The sequence below is a fragment of the Stylophora pistillata genome, chromosome 5 (assembly GCF_964205215.1).
Source record: "Stylophora pistillata chromosome 5, jaStyPist1.2, whole genome shotgun sequence".
In the NCBI taxonomy this organism is placed as follows: domain Eukaryota; kingdom Metazoa; phylum Cnidaria; class Anthozoa; order Scleractinia; family Pocilloporidae; genus Stylophora; species Stylophora pistillata.
The window spans coordinates 1,278,458-1,291,972 of record NC_142523.1 but is presented as its reverse complement, the minus strand read 5'-3'; the positions used below and the strand labels follow the sequence as shown (position 1 = coordinate 1,291,972).

General features: G+C 35.7%; 2 protein-coding genes across 3 annotated transcripts in view; one reads left to right on the top strand and one right to left on the bottom strand.

The window, feature by feature from the left end:
• The first annotated feature begins 15 nt into the window (after positions 1-15).
• On the top strand, positions 16-4,311 carry LOC111330778 (protein CFAP276). Its single transcript, XM_022935722.2, has 5 exons — positions 16-189; positions 879-995; positions 1,795-1,910; positions 2,608-2,726; positions 3,710-4,311. Exons 1-5 carry the CDS (start codon positions 118-120, stop codon positions 3,778-3,780), a joined length of 495 nt encoding a protein of 164 aa, XP_022791457.1. The 5' UTR covers positions 16-117; the 3' UTR covers positions 3,781-4,311.
• LOC111330786 (uncharacterized) overlaps positions 2,870-13,515 on the bottom strand; it is a 32,513-nt gene continuing 21,867 nt past the window's right edge. For both annotated transcript variants that reach the window (XM_088762171.1, XM_088762172.1), the window contains 11 exons: positions 13,183-13,296; positions 12,427-12,537; positions 10,996-11,124; positions 10,003-10,110; positions 9,437-9,506; positions 9,139-9,226; positions 7,171-7,240; positions 6,828-6,940; positions 6,658-6,724; positions 5,987-6,093; positions 2,870-5,220 (listed from right to left, as the gene is read on the bottom strand). In XM_088762171.1, coding sequence (XP_088618297.1) covers positions 4,479-5,220; positions 5,987-6,093; positions 6,658-6,724; positions 6,828-6,940; positions 7,171-7,240; positions 9,139-9,226; positions 9,437-9,506; positions 10,003-10,110; positions 10,996-11,124; positions 12,427-12,537; positions 13,183-13,296 — 1,719 coding nt within the window. In that variant the 3' untranslated portion in view covers positions 2,870-4,478. The remainder of the gene's footprint in view (positions 5,221-5,986; positions 6,094-6,657; positions 6,725-6,827; positions 6,941-7,170; positions 7,241-9,138; positions 9,227-9,436; positions 9,507-10,002; positions 10,111-10,995; positions 11,125-12,426; positions 12,538-13,182; positions 13,297-13,515) is intronic.

Sequence of the window (13,515 nt, the reverse complement as noted above, 5' to 3'; positions counted from 1 at the left end):
CTATTTGTTTCTATGGAAACACAAAGCGCCGGAATGGAAGAACACATCAGACAATCAGCTTGAAAAAGCAAGCTCAACCTCAGTCGCTTAAATTTCCGATCTGCTTGGGAAGGCAACATGCCTCGCAATCCTTACCCTTTCCCAAGACTTCAGAATGATAGTGATTTTTATGGACAGCAAGGAAAACAGGTAAACTTCTCCCAAATTTTTCAAATCACGGTAGTCTATTCTCGTGCGATTCCAGTCTCTCAAAAGTTTCAAAATGTTTACTTAGGTGTTTCTGTTACTAGGATCAGTTTTAAGTATGCGGAGTTGCTTCGCCAGCAGTTGAAAAAAAAGTACTGCTACTGTAGGAATGTATTCTCTTCTTTTCTATCCAAGAACCCGTGGAATGTATTATAAAAAGATAAGAGCCTTTGTTAATATCCTTTAAACAACGACCAGCGTTATCAAACGAAGCTCTGAATTCGCATGGCAACTATTCTGAGAATACTTAAATTGACCACCCAAGCGATTTTCAGGTTCCGCAGATACTGATTTCATCTCTTAAAGTGTCCCTTAAAGTTCATCGTAAACAGCGATTATAAACAATGTATGTTTACACTGGATGTAAGGGCAAGCTACTTCATTATATTATGCGTACAATTCTTGGATAAAAGAAAACAGAGGCAAAACAACAGATTACCTATGGGACTTTGGCTTTGTTTTTGATTGATATGGGGTTATACGGAAATCTTTCCGGATGTAAGTCTTAATTGAAAAGATAAAATAAATAAAAATTAAAAAAATAATGTACGATATTTATGAAAAAATCTTTAAATATAGCTAAGGGTCAGTACTCATATTTTCAACTATCGAATTCTTATTTGGTTATCAAGGTAAAAGAGAAGGGAACGTTGATGCAGGGAGGTCAGGAAGGAACGCCGTGGGACAGACTTAACAAAACAGCAACGCTGGCGAGTTCCAGGAGAGAAGTCTTTCATCACGATCCACAGGTGTAATTTCTGTTTAAGTTTACACGAACAGCTTTGCATAAAATATCTTTCTTGATAAGCTAATGTTGGCCTTATTTCTATCAATATCTTTCACCTGGCAAGAGATGTACACTTGTGATAAGGAAGCATTGGCAAACCAGAGTTACATGTAATTCACCTCATCAACTTCTCTTTTTTTGTCATATGTCAGAAATGGAAACTCAATGAAGTGAATTACTCATGAATTTGAAAGTTTGTTTACTTCCCCCAATAAGCATAAAGTTCCCATGTAAACTCCTAGATATTATGCCTCCAAAATTTTTTCTTACTGATTAAGTCCCCTGTCCTTTGTCATTTAGCTGTGCAGTCTAAATGCCCAGCAGAAGAATGGAGCAAATGCTTGTTTACTTCCTGCAACAAGCATAAAGTTCCCATGTCAAGTCCCAGATACCACTAACCTTTGTACCTCTACAAATTTTTTTTGCTGCCCTTAGTCATTTGGCCATGCAGTCTAAATGCCAGCAGAGGGGCACAGTCTTAAAAGGGCCAAGTGCTGGGCAGTCAGAAATTTATAAAGAATTTCTACTGAAGGGTTCTTTCAAATTTCTGAAAAGCACAGATTTTTGTTTTGAAATGTGGCTACCAGGCATTTAGACACTGCATACATGTACCACTACATGTATTCAGAAATGGCAGACTGAAAACTGAGAAGAAAAGAGACTGAAAGAATGTTTTGTGCTCCTCTAAAATTTTCTGGAGAAACTTGGTTGGACTATATGGCAAAATCAGAGCTCCTGATTCAATTTGCATACTGTTGCAGGCACCAAATGACAGCTTGGATTTTGTTATTAAATCAACATACGACCATCACCAAGAATTCCTTCATTCCAAGGCTGAGACTTTAGTTCAACCAGAGACAGCAAATTTACCACATGGGTAAGGGATTTTTTTGTTGATTAAGAAGTAATGTCTCCCTATAATATCCATATATTATCTGGTAAACAGATCATGAGAATACTCATATTTATCAGGTAGTTGTTAATTTTTTCAAGTGCCATATTCTCATAACTAATGTACAGGGAAATGTGTGGCAGCTAGAGGCTAGAATTAATAATCAGATATTAGAATTAGGAGTTTAAGGATGAAACTCTGTGTAAGAGCAGTGTCACATGGCTTGATGTCCTGTTGTACTTAGTTATTTGTGGAGAGGAAGGTAGCTATAGTCATGTTCCTTAAATTGTAGTGGGTAAGATAGTGGTACAATTAGCCTGTCTCATCTGTCGAATTTTAACTCAAAATGTAATTACTGTAATGTCATTTTTGTCATAAAAAGTCTGTTTACGAGCCTAGTGGCCCATTAGGCTGGTGCTTAACTCCGGTTTCTGTAGCATGAAGCGACTAGGAGTATTTCTACTCCCCCCTGGATGGGATGCCAGTCCATCGCAGGGTTACCCCCAGCATGAAATTGCCGGTATCCATTTATACACCTGGGTGAAGAGAGGCACTGTGAGAGTAAAGTGTCTTGCCTAAGAACACAACACAATGTCTTGGCCGGGGCACGAACCCGGACCACTCAATCTGGAGTCGAGCGCACTAACCATGAGGCCACCGCACCTCCATTTTTTTGTTGTAGACGTGTCTTAAAGAACAGACCTCCTCCAGAAGCACCAGAAATTGATCTCTACAAGCTTCCACTGATGAAAAGCACTAGTGTACAGCGGCAGAGCATACACAGTATAAATGGTGCTATTGGTAAGTATGCATATGTAATTGCCTTTTAAAATCTTTTTCGTAAGATTTAGAGGAGCTTTGCTACATCACAGAAAATTTCCCCCTGATTGTTACCTTCAATCTGAGTCAATCTACTTTACCCTTAGCCCTTTAATTCCCTGGAGTTACCAAGAAATAATTTCTCTTTAATTATTTACAATATCAATACAATATCAAACTGACAAGCGACGAGAAAAAATAAGACATCCGTTAGGGGATTATTAGTTGATCCAATACCAAATTCTCTGGCTAACATCATAAGAATTGTATGGCAGAGAGTAAGGAGAATTACTACTGAGATGTTCGGAGTGAAAGAGTTAAGTATTCTTGTTCCTGTTTAGGTTAATGAACTGAAATATTCTGTACCTCCTTAATAATAATAATAATAATAATAGCAATAATAATAACACCTTTATTTAGACACGATGATGTTTCAAGCTGAAGAGCTTGTGGGGTCGTGTGTAAATCCAAATAAACTCTAAATTAAATAAATTCAAATGATGATGGGTTTTGAGGAGAGGGGAAAACCGGAGTACGTGGAGAAAAACCTCATGGAGCAGAGTAGAGAACCAACAAACTCGATCCACTTATGATGCCGGGTCTGGGAATCAAACCCAGGACACATTGGTGGAAGGCGAGTGCTTTCACCACTACGCCAACACTGCTCCCCCTTTAAACTTATGGTAACTGCAGGGCTTGACACTAACGGTTGCCCACTAGCCACAGACTAGTAGAAATTCAGTTTTGGCTAGTGCTTTTCAATTTCCACTCACCAGTTTGGCAAGTAAACAAAGTGAAATTGTTGTAACATCTAAAAACATGTAAGATGTCACTAGCCACTTGGCTAGTGAGTTGAAAAGTTAGTGTCAAGCCCTGTAACTGTTTGACCCCCATACCCTTGCAAAGACAGAAATGATGTGATAAAGAATAACATCCTGATTCAAACTTGTTTTTGCCTATCATAGAAAGTCACCACAGTGCAGCAACAAATGGAGGGTACTCAAGAAAACACGATGGAGGATTTTATACTTGTTAATATTCTTTTCTCGCTTTAACTGATTGATGTGATCTGCAAAGCTACATCAAGACAAACTCATATGTACAGACATTGTGTGTAACTGCAAGTTGTAATCTTTTACTAAGTTACTGGTAAATGTAAATTTGCTGTCTTTTCTCTATGTATCTCCTGGTTTATTTTATATCATTACATTTTGTGGCCTCTATAAGATGATGATTTTTCACTGGATGTGTAACAACTATTTCATAAACAAAGATACAACAATAATGACATATGACCTCTTTTAGTTTAAATCTACTCACGAGTAGGATGCAAAATTATTATTATGTTAATCCTTTCTTGTCTTCTTTCTAATAAATTTGTGTGATCCTACAGAAAAATATTTCAATAATGTCACCTTTTAATTTGTAGAATTGAACTATAAATTGTAACTTTCAAATATTAATTGCTGATTTTTTAAGGTACCGAAGGCTAAAAAAAATATTTTGAGCTAAAAATTTGCACCAATAATAATTTTATTTTAATAAAGATAATTATGATAATCCTGAATTCAACACCAGTCTTCATTTTTTTTCTCTGTTAAGTGAGAGTCAGCCTCTAATGCAACTTAATAATGAGGTAATAAATAGACTTCATGGGGTACACTTGATCAAGGTCAATTTTTAAATTCTGACACAGTGAAGAGTAAAAAACAAAACAAGAATCTTGTCTTGACATCAAATATCCCAGGGCCTGGTTGGCATGTTTTCATTATTTCCACTTTGTTCTGCCACAATTTCCATCTGTTCTATTCTGATGGAGTTATACACACAGATAGGGCAGGCCGTTGGCAAGAAACCTTCTTGCCTCAAGTAAAACTTCAACAGTAGTTTCGTGGTATGCTTCAAAGGCATAACCAACTCTGACATTCGTTGCTGAAATTCTGGCAAAATGAACTCCTGGAAATACACTCTTGGAAAATGATGGTTACACGTAAATAAAACAACATCAGCTTGCAGTTGTACTTCAGTGATCAACTCTCCCTCTCCGGTCCACCCTCTTTGTTGAGAAACTGCCGCAGATGCTATGGTAGCTGCAGCAGTCATGGATAAAGCAATATATGGATGTTTTTCCAAATCTTTTTTGATATTGACTAAGATCTCTTGCCAGAGGTGTTTCTGCGCTGCATGGAAGTCTTGTAGTCGAATGCCTGCATCTAGTTGTGCAAATGGCTGGGCAAATATTCCATCTTTTGCTCTGGTAGAATCCTCTGTACTGCTGTACCTTGCAAGAATAGATTTTAAATCTGAGGCATATTCTTCACCCAAATCATCCTCTTGTAGCTGATGAACCACATGAGTTACAACTTTGTTGAAAAATTCAACACTAAACTTTGGTGGCATTGTTTCGCCTGTGTTACTAATTTCTGCAGAACCTGACTCTTGAGCATCTTTGTTTGGTGAAGAAAGGAAATGATCTCTGAAAAGTGAAAATTATATGGCGGTCAAGCTTTAAATCAAAGTAGAGTACTTGTAGAGTACTTCTAGTTTACATTTACACTTTCTTGTACCATTGTCTCATGCCTTTTTGGCCAAGTCCATTTTACTTGTGTGTGCTTGGTTGCCAAGCCTTTGAATGGGAGTGAGGCTACGGTTGACCTTGTTATGATACAAACCTTGCTGCCTTTCAAATGTAAATCACTTTGTTATCATGCTAACTAGATACAGGTCTCTATCACAACAAGGTCACCTTCAGTCTCACTCTGAATCAAAGGCTTGGCAACTAAGTACACAACTGTAAAATGGCCAATTCTGAAAGGAATAGGCAATGTTGTTAGTCTCTAAAAAGGGAACTACATTATAACCACACCTATCCATCTTTACCCACTAGGACATCATAAGGGGGGAAAATTATCATGATAATGAAAATAATTTTGAAAAGCTAATTACTGAAAAGAAGAAAAAATTTATTCACTTTTCTGACTTTTTTTAATAAGGGAATATCAAGTTTAAATTTGCAGAATTTTATGTTGGAATCTAAGCTTAGGTCTTGCCACTAGTAGATTTTAATGTGTCACTGGAAACTAATGTACAAGTTTATCAATTAGATCATACACCTTTTTATATGAACTTTATTTTGCACATGAAAAGGTTTGTGAATTAATTATGGGTAATTTTTTTTCTGGAAAATAAATATCAACTAAAACTGTAGACCTTTGGATATAATTTATGACAACCAAAATTACCTGATCAACAATAAGCTGAGAGCATAGCCAAGGATATCTAAATTCTCAAGAAAAAAACCCTCCAAACTCTCAAATGGGAGATTGTTGTGATTCCAAAACTGTAAAACCTACAAAACATGATCAACAGATTAAATGCAGAGGGAAGTTGATACAAAAAGAAATAAGTTGTATTCATATTACTATATAATTAATAATAAATGACAGATAACAAAATAGCAAACACAAGTAATCCTTAAGTATGTTGAACTCTTAATGCTTCCAGAAATATACTTTTCCTGTCAAAGAACAGATAAATTGCTTCCTAAGAGACAAATATTAACAAAACATGCTGGGCTATTCACAAGATAGAGATGTACCGGTAGTGGGTTACAATATCCAGCCTTCCAACAACCACGGCATAATGGATCAGGAAAATGAATGACAGCCACAGAGTTTACCGTTTAACTTCCAAGATCTCAGTGATTGTTAAATTCTCCCCTCTAGCTGCCACACATTTCCTTCTAAATTAGTTATGAGAATTTGGTGCTTGATCTCGATAATAACTTCTACCTGATAAGTTTGAGTATTCTCATTACCTGTTTGCTGTAAAATGTATGGATATTATAGGGAGAAGTTACATGTTAATCACTTCTGGGAGTTAAGGGGTTAAAAGAATTAAAGAGGCACTGTACCTCTTGTAGTAGCCATACAGTCTGTTGTGTTGATTGTTCATCATTCATTTGGGCTTCTGTGAATTTTCTGAGGATGAATGCAAAATGCAGAAATCAATTTCTTTTCAATAGCATAAGTTTACATCAATGAAATCACTTTTAACATAATTATAACCTCTTGAAAACATTACCTGATTACATGATTTAGGATGTCAAAAGCTGAAGAAAGGAGTTTGTCCCTCATTCCATCCCAAGATATAGAAGTGTAACAATCATTAAGAAATCTTAAACTGTAGCCAAGAACCTAATGACAAAAAAAAAATAAAATCAACTTTATTTGACCTCACACTCTACATAAATCTTTCCTACACGATTTTTTAAAAAATTTTTCTACCTATATCAAACGTTTTCATTATTCTAGAGTTTCCTTCAGCATTACTTGTAAATCAGTTTTCTACACGATATGTAAGGATTTCAAAGATCAAAAAATGGCTCCTTTAAGGTTTGTAATTATTGTTTGTCAGTACAATGTACCTGTGGCCAGTCACCCACAGTTTCATAAATAACTGCAGCTGCAAGAAAATCCCTGATATCCAAACTGTGCCTGAAGAAGAAGAGTGAAATAAAGATGCTACTCCAAGACATAAAGACGATCAAATACGTTACACTGTAACAGAGTAGCAAAGTAATTTGTACTGGCATGAGCACTTGCCTCACAATTAACCAGATTCTGTGAATTCAAAACAATACCAAGCTGAACTTTTCTGTTGGAGGTTTCAGGTGGCCTCATAGTTAGTGCGGTTGCCTCTGCATCAAGTGGTCTGGGTTTGAGTCCTGGGCCACCTGGTGCATAAGCAGGCTTTACCTTTACCTAACTTTTCTGTTACTCTTCTTTAAAAACTTCCTTTGTTACTGACATAAAGGATATGTTTAACAACCAAAGCTTCCTAGCTTCCTTTATTCTCACAATCTTAATGAATGATTCTGCAATTTTACTACAAGGAGAAATTACATGCTGATCACTTAGGGTTTAAAGGGTTATTATCTTTCTTAGTACTGTAAATCCTCTAATAAGCTAAGCCCCCCTCCCCCTCTCTAATAAGCCCCTCCCCAAAAAAATACCTGAAACAAATAAGCCCCCCAAGGTAATAAAGCGCCCCAAAGTAATAAAGCGCTTTATTTTAAACAGTGGTTTAAAGGGTTATCTTTCTTAGTACTGTAAATCCTCTAATAAGCTAAATCTCCCCCTCTCTAACAAACCCTCTCCAAAAAAATACCTGAAACAAATAAGCCCCCTAAGGTAATAAAGAGCCCCAAAGTAATAAAGCGCTTTATTTTAAACAGTGGTTTAAAGGGTTATCTTTCTTAGTACTGTAAATCCTCTAATAGGCTAAGCCCCCCCCCCCTCTCTAACAAACCCTCTCCAAAAAATACCTGAAACAAATAAGCCCCTCAAGGTAATGAAGCACTTTATTAGTGGCAAACACACCTGAACTTACAACAAGTCCCTATGCGTAGAGAGCTGCGTTCATCAGTCTGTATTAGACTACAGGTTCCTTTAGAAAAGGGGACCTTTCAAGACACCTCAGCCATTTTATTTAATAATCTACCAAAGGAACTGAAAACCTGTGATGACTTGCATATTTTTACATTACGTTTATTTATTAAATACTTAAAAAACCGAGCAAAGGCACGCCTTTAGTAATTTTAAATTCGTTTGAGTTTTAAGTGTATACAGACTGGAATTTTAAATTTATGATTGTAAATATTAAATAGGTTTTAGTTGATCCTATAATGTATTTAGTTAGTTAGTGACAGATGAAGAGCCACTCTGTGGAAACACTGTTAATAAACCCTTTACTTACTTACTTAGTATACTTACTTACTTACTTAGTATACTTACTTACTTACTTACTTACTTACTTAGTATACTTACTTACTTAGTATACTTACTTACTTACTTAGTATACTTACTTACTTAGTATACTTACTTACTTACTTACTTAGTATACTTACTTACTTACTTACTTGGTATACTTACTTACTTGGTATACTTACTTACTTACTTAGTATACTTACTTACTTACTTACTTACTTAGTATACTTACTTACTTAGTATACTTACTTACTTACTTACTTAGTATACTTACTTAGTATACTTACTTACTTACTTACTTAGTATACTTACTTACTTAATATACTTACTTACTTACTTACTTACTTAGTATACTTACTTACTTAGTATACTTACTTACTTACTTACTTAGTATACTTACTTAGTATACTTACTTACTTACTTACTTACTTACTTAGTATACTTACTTACTTAGTATACTTACTTACTTACTTAGTATACTTACTTACTTAGTATACTTACTTACTTACTTACTTACTTACTTGGTATACTTACTTACTTAGTATACTTAGTTACTTACTTACTTATTTACTAGGTGCTCATAAGAGGATTTATGGTAATTTATCATTCTGCATTCTGTAACATACCTGATCAATGGCTGTGCTGGATACTGATCACTCAATAGACGCAAGGCAATGGAAAGAGCTTCTCTGCCATAAGGAACTGATTTATTGCCTGATACCAAAACCCAAACACATCCATGCATGTTAAATTAATAAATAAAACATCCAAAGGGTTAAGTTTGAAAAAAGTTAACCAATGCATCATAACAAGATGGTGGATGATCACAATGAAGGTGAAATCACCAATTAAAGTCTATTACAAATGTTCATGATCTTTGTCTTTATCAATTAAAACAGATCACAGCAAAAAAGTTCCTCTTACCAAATGTTGAGAGATCTGGCAAGTCCCACACAATATCCACATCTGTGTTTAAATCAGATCTCAGAGAATGCTGACAAAAGCAGTTCATAACTGTTAGTAACGATGAGTCATGACAAACTTGTAATACATCATAATTTGGTTTTTCTCAAATAATAACTGTTAGTAATGATGAGTCATGACAAACTTGTAATACATCATAATTTGGTTTTTCTCAACTAAATAGATAATCTAAATGGCCTTTGGGGCATTAGCCCTATGTCAGTCTGAGAGTGAATCACAAAGGGCTGATGATCGAAAAGTGAGCTGAAGAAATTTTCATGGTTGCCAAGTTACATTTATCACCTTAGTTGGTAAAATAAAATTATCTCGTAATATATAGCCCCTACCATTGCAGCACCACAGTCTCTCTACAAATTTACCCCCCTTTATTAATTATTTGTAATACCAGTAGTACATTACCAACAAAAATATATCTTTTGTTTGACTATTCAAATTGACAATCTAAGGGCTAAAAAATCATCAAACAATTTGAAAAAAATAATGAAATGGAAGTTGAAAAATTGTACCTCACTTGAGATGGAGGCCTTTCTATTCATAGGGGGTAGACTAGTCAACTGACAAGGCACAGAAACTTCCTTCTTGCCAACACCAGTGGTACCAAAATCTAAACCAAGCTAACAGTAAAATAACTCAAACTTAAAATCAGATCAAAAGGAGGTGTAGAAAATAGAAAACAGGAAGTATGTACTAAAAATCACCTGATGGCATAATATCGTAATAATTCAACTTTTCATGATACTTTAAAATAATGGACACCTGCATTCATTTTCTGAGATAACTCTTTAATCACTACGAGTGACTAACATCTAATTTCTCCTTACAAATATCTGTTTTATTTGTTTTGTTTTAACGACTTTACCAGGTGTGACTAGACCCGGAAGGGTTAGTGTGAACGGAACACAAGGTCCATGCGAGGCACCACCCCTTCCCCCAATTCACCCTGGATAGACACTGCACAAAGATAGACCACAACACCGCGCACTAAGTGCCCTACTCTTTTCGAGGAGTGTGTGGGTTCTTTAACGTCCCACAAATTTAAATCACATATAAGGGCTTGTGAGACGAGACCTCCATTTATCGTACCTATCCGAGAAGACTAGAAAGTCTAACCGTTTGCAGATATTATTACAAAGGCAGCACTTTCTACTCAGTTATGTAAAGACCCTGAGTGTTGGTCCCGCTGGATTTGAACTCTTGACCTCCCGCACAACAGTCTGGCGCTATACCAATTGAGCTAACCGTGACCCCTGAATCAAACATCAAGGTTATGAGAATAAAAGAAAATGATCACCAATCCAAGAAGTTCTTGATTTTTAATCAATTCTCCTTGTCAGCGCCTCAGAAAATGTACAGAAAATAGTAAAGGGAATGTGCTTAATAATGTAAAGGCACAGAGAGTAAAAGTTATATTGGAGTAGGCTTAAGAGCAAGCAAAAGGAGTTAAAAAAAAAAAGAACCACATGTTCATTCACAATCTAATATGCATTTAATTTATTTACCTGCCCTGAGTCAGCTCGCCCCCATACCCACACATATCCAGCTGTATCCATAGCAACAGAAAACTCTGCACCAACACTTACAGTAGTAATGCTCTTGTTCGAGAGCTTGTGAAGTAGTCTGGGGGTCATCTTTTTAAAAAGAATTTATACATAAATTTAGTGACAGCTCACAAAGAAAAGTTGCATAAATTATCTGGTTTGAACCTAGACAGATTCATTGGTTCTTAACCATTTAACTCCCAAGATCTGATTCACAGTTAATTCTCCCATCTCTCAGCTACAACTTCCTTTGTAAATTAGTTACGAGAATTAAGTGTTAGATCGTGATAACAACTTCTACCTGATAAGTTTGAGTATTCTCGATACCTGTTTGCAGTATAATGTATGCATATTGTAGAGAGAAGTTAGTGTCATCTTATTTATTACTTTTGGGATTTAAAGGGTCAAAGCCTGGTTAAAATAGTTATGATAGTTGATGATAGTTTTAAAAATTACAAACACTTTAACTTTCATACTTTCATACATGTTCAAATTTGACATTATATATAGTTGCTGATAGGTTTTTCTGTTTGAATGAGCAAAAGACAGTGCATGATCGTTTTTCAGTCAGAATTTACTTATATTAGGACCTTTTTCTAAGACCCCCACCCCCTCCACTCTGGCCCCCCATCAGCTTTCCATAGCACCTTGCCTATATGAAGCTTGATGGAAGGCAAAAAGAAAAATAGTGGAACGTATATGTGCACGATCCTTCGTAGTAAAGCACTATTAATTTTAAGCAATAGTGAAAATCAGACCTGAAAAAAATTCAGGCCTGTACGGGATGGTGGTCAACAGAAAATTTCCACTCAGATATAGGTCATAGCTCATTATAGGCCAAAAATAGTGGAACTAAAAATTTTGCAATATGTGTTAAATACTGGTAATTGAACTGAGTGGAGTGCAATTTAGGCTGAAATCATATGCGTGATTTCAAAATCGAACAAGCACGCAGTGCTCGTTCGATTTGAAATCACAAGTATGATTTCAGACCAAAATTGCACAACACGAGGTTCAATATTACCACTTTTACATCCATTTTGAAATCGCCCAAATACAGGGACTTGGTCAATTCAAATATTTTACTGATGCAGTACTGAGCCGGTCTTTAAATAATACGTGGAACCAGAAACGCTTTTACATCTTATTTTGTATGCAAAACAGAAAGACTGACGTCATGCTTCAAAAACTCAGTCAAGCGTAAAATGAAGCAATTTAGAACAAAAAATAGTGCGATTCATGAATAAATCGCACCAATTAGAGCCAATCAGATTACAGGGACCACCAGTGATTTCAAAATGGATGTAATAAAGACTTGTGTACAACTAAGAGCTTTGTTTCATCATCAAAAATTGCTTCAATTTAAAATGTCAGATTAAGCTAATGATAGACCTGTGGTTCCGTTTTCCCACCAAGTCCCAGTTGTCCATAATCATCATATCCCCAGCTGTAAACTTGACCAGACTCCATAACTACCATGTAATGCCAATTGCCGCAACACACCTGACAACACAATGAATGATATTAAATAAACTAGTTAAAATTTTGTAGCTACCGGTAATTTCAAACTCAAAAAAGCAATAACACCAGCCTAGGCCTGAAACATTACCAGATTATCTATTAATTTTTATGACAACAAACCACATTGCAAACTAGTTGGTGTTGAGTTACTGCATATAGGGAAACAATTCTCTACAGGGAGTGACAATAAAGGAATTTTACCTCTCAGTACCAAAGGCCTCTAAACAATATGGCGGTCAACAGAAAATTTCCACTCAGATATAGGTCATAGCTCATTATAGGCCAAAATCAGACACTAGTATCTGATTTTGAACACCAGTGTCCAGAATCAAACAAAAGTGGCTAAAATCAGCACTAGTGTCCAAAATTGGACTCTGCTGTCCAAAATCAGCAAAATTCAAAATTCAACAACAAGTGTCTAAATCAGACACTAATTTTTACAGTTGGACACTAGTGTCAACGGTCTGATGCTAGCATCTAAAGTCAGACACTAGTGTCTAAAGTTGGACAGTAGTATCGAAAATCAGATATTAGTGTCTTAAATTGGACAAATTCCACTTAATTAGCTTTTCATGAAAGGTTTGGGTATAAGTTCATGTTTTGCAAGTTGGCATGGTGGAAACTCACATCTTTTATTCGTGATGAAAAAGTACAATCCAATCTCACAGGCAGTAATCTGTGTGATACTGCATTGGAAGGAAGCGATGTCTGTGCAGAACGTTTTGATCGATACTCCTGTCTCTGAAATACATCAATAAAATGATTCTCTCTGAAACTCTATTCTTACTGTAGTCTAAATGTAAATGTACATACTGTAAATCCTCTTATAAGCACCACCCCCCCTCCTTAGAGGAAGAAATTTATTAAGCCCCCCCTCTATTAAGCTTCTATTAAGTACAATAAATTTATTCAAGTACTGTAATTTTAGGTTTAGTTTGTCATTTAAATTTGATTATGGTG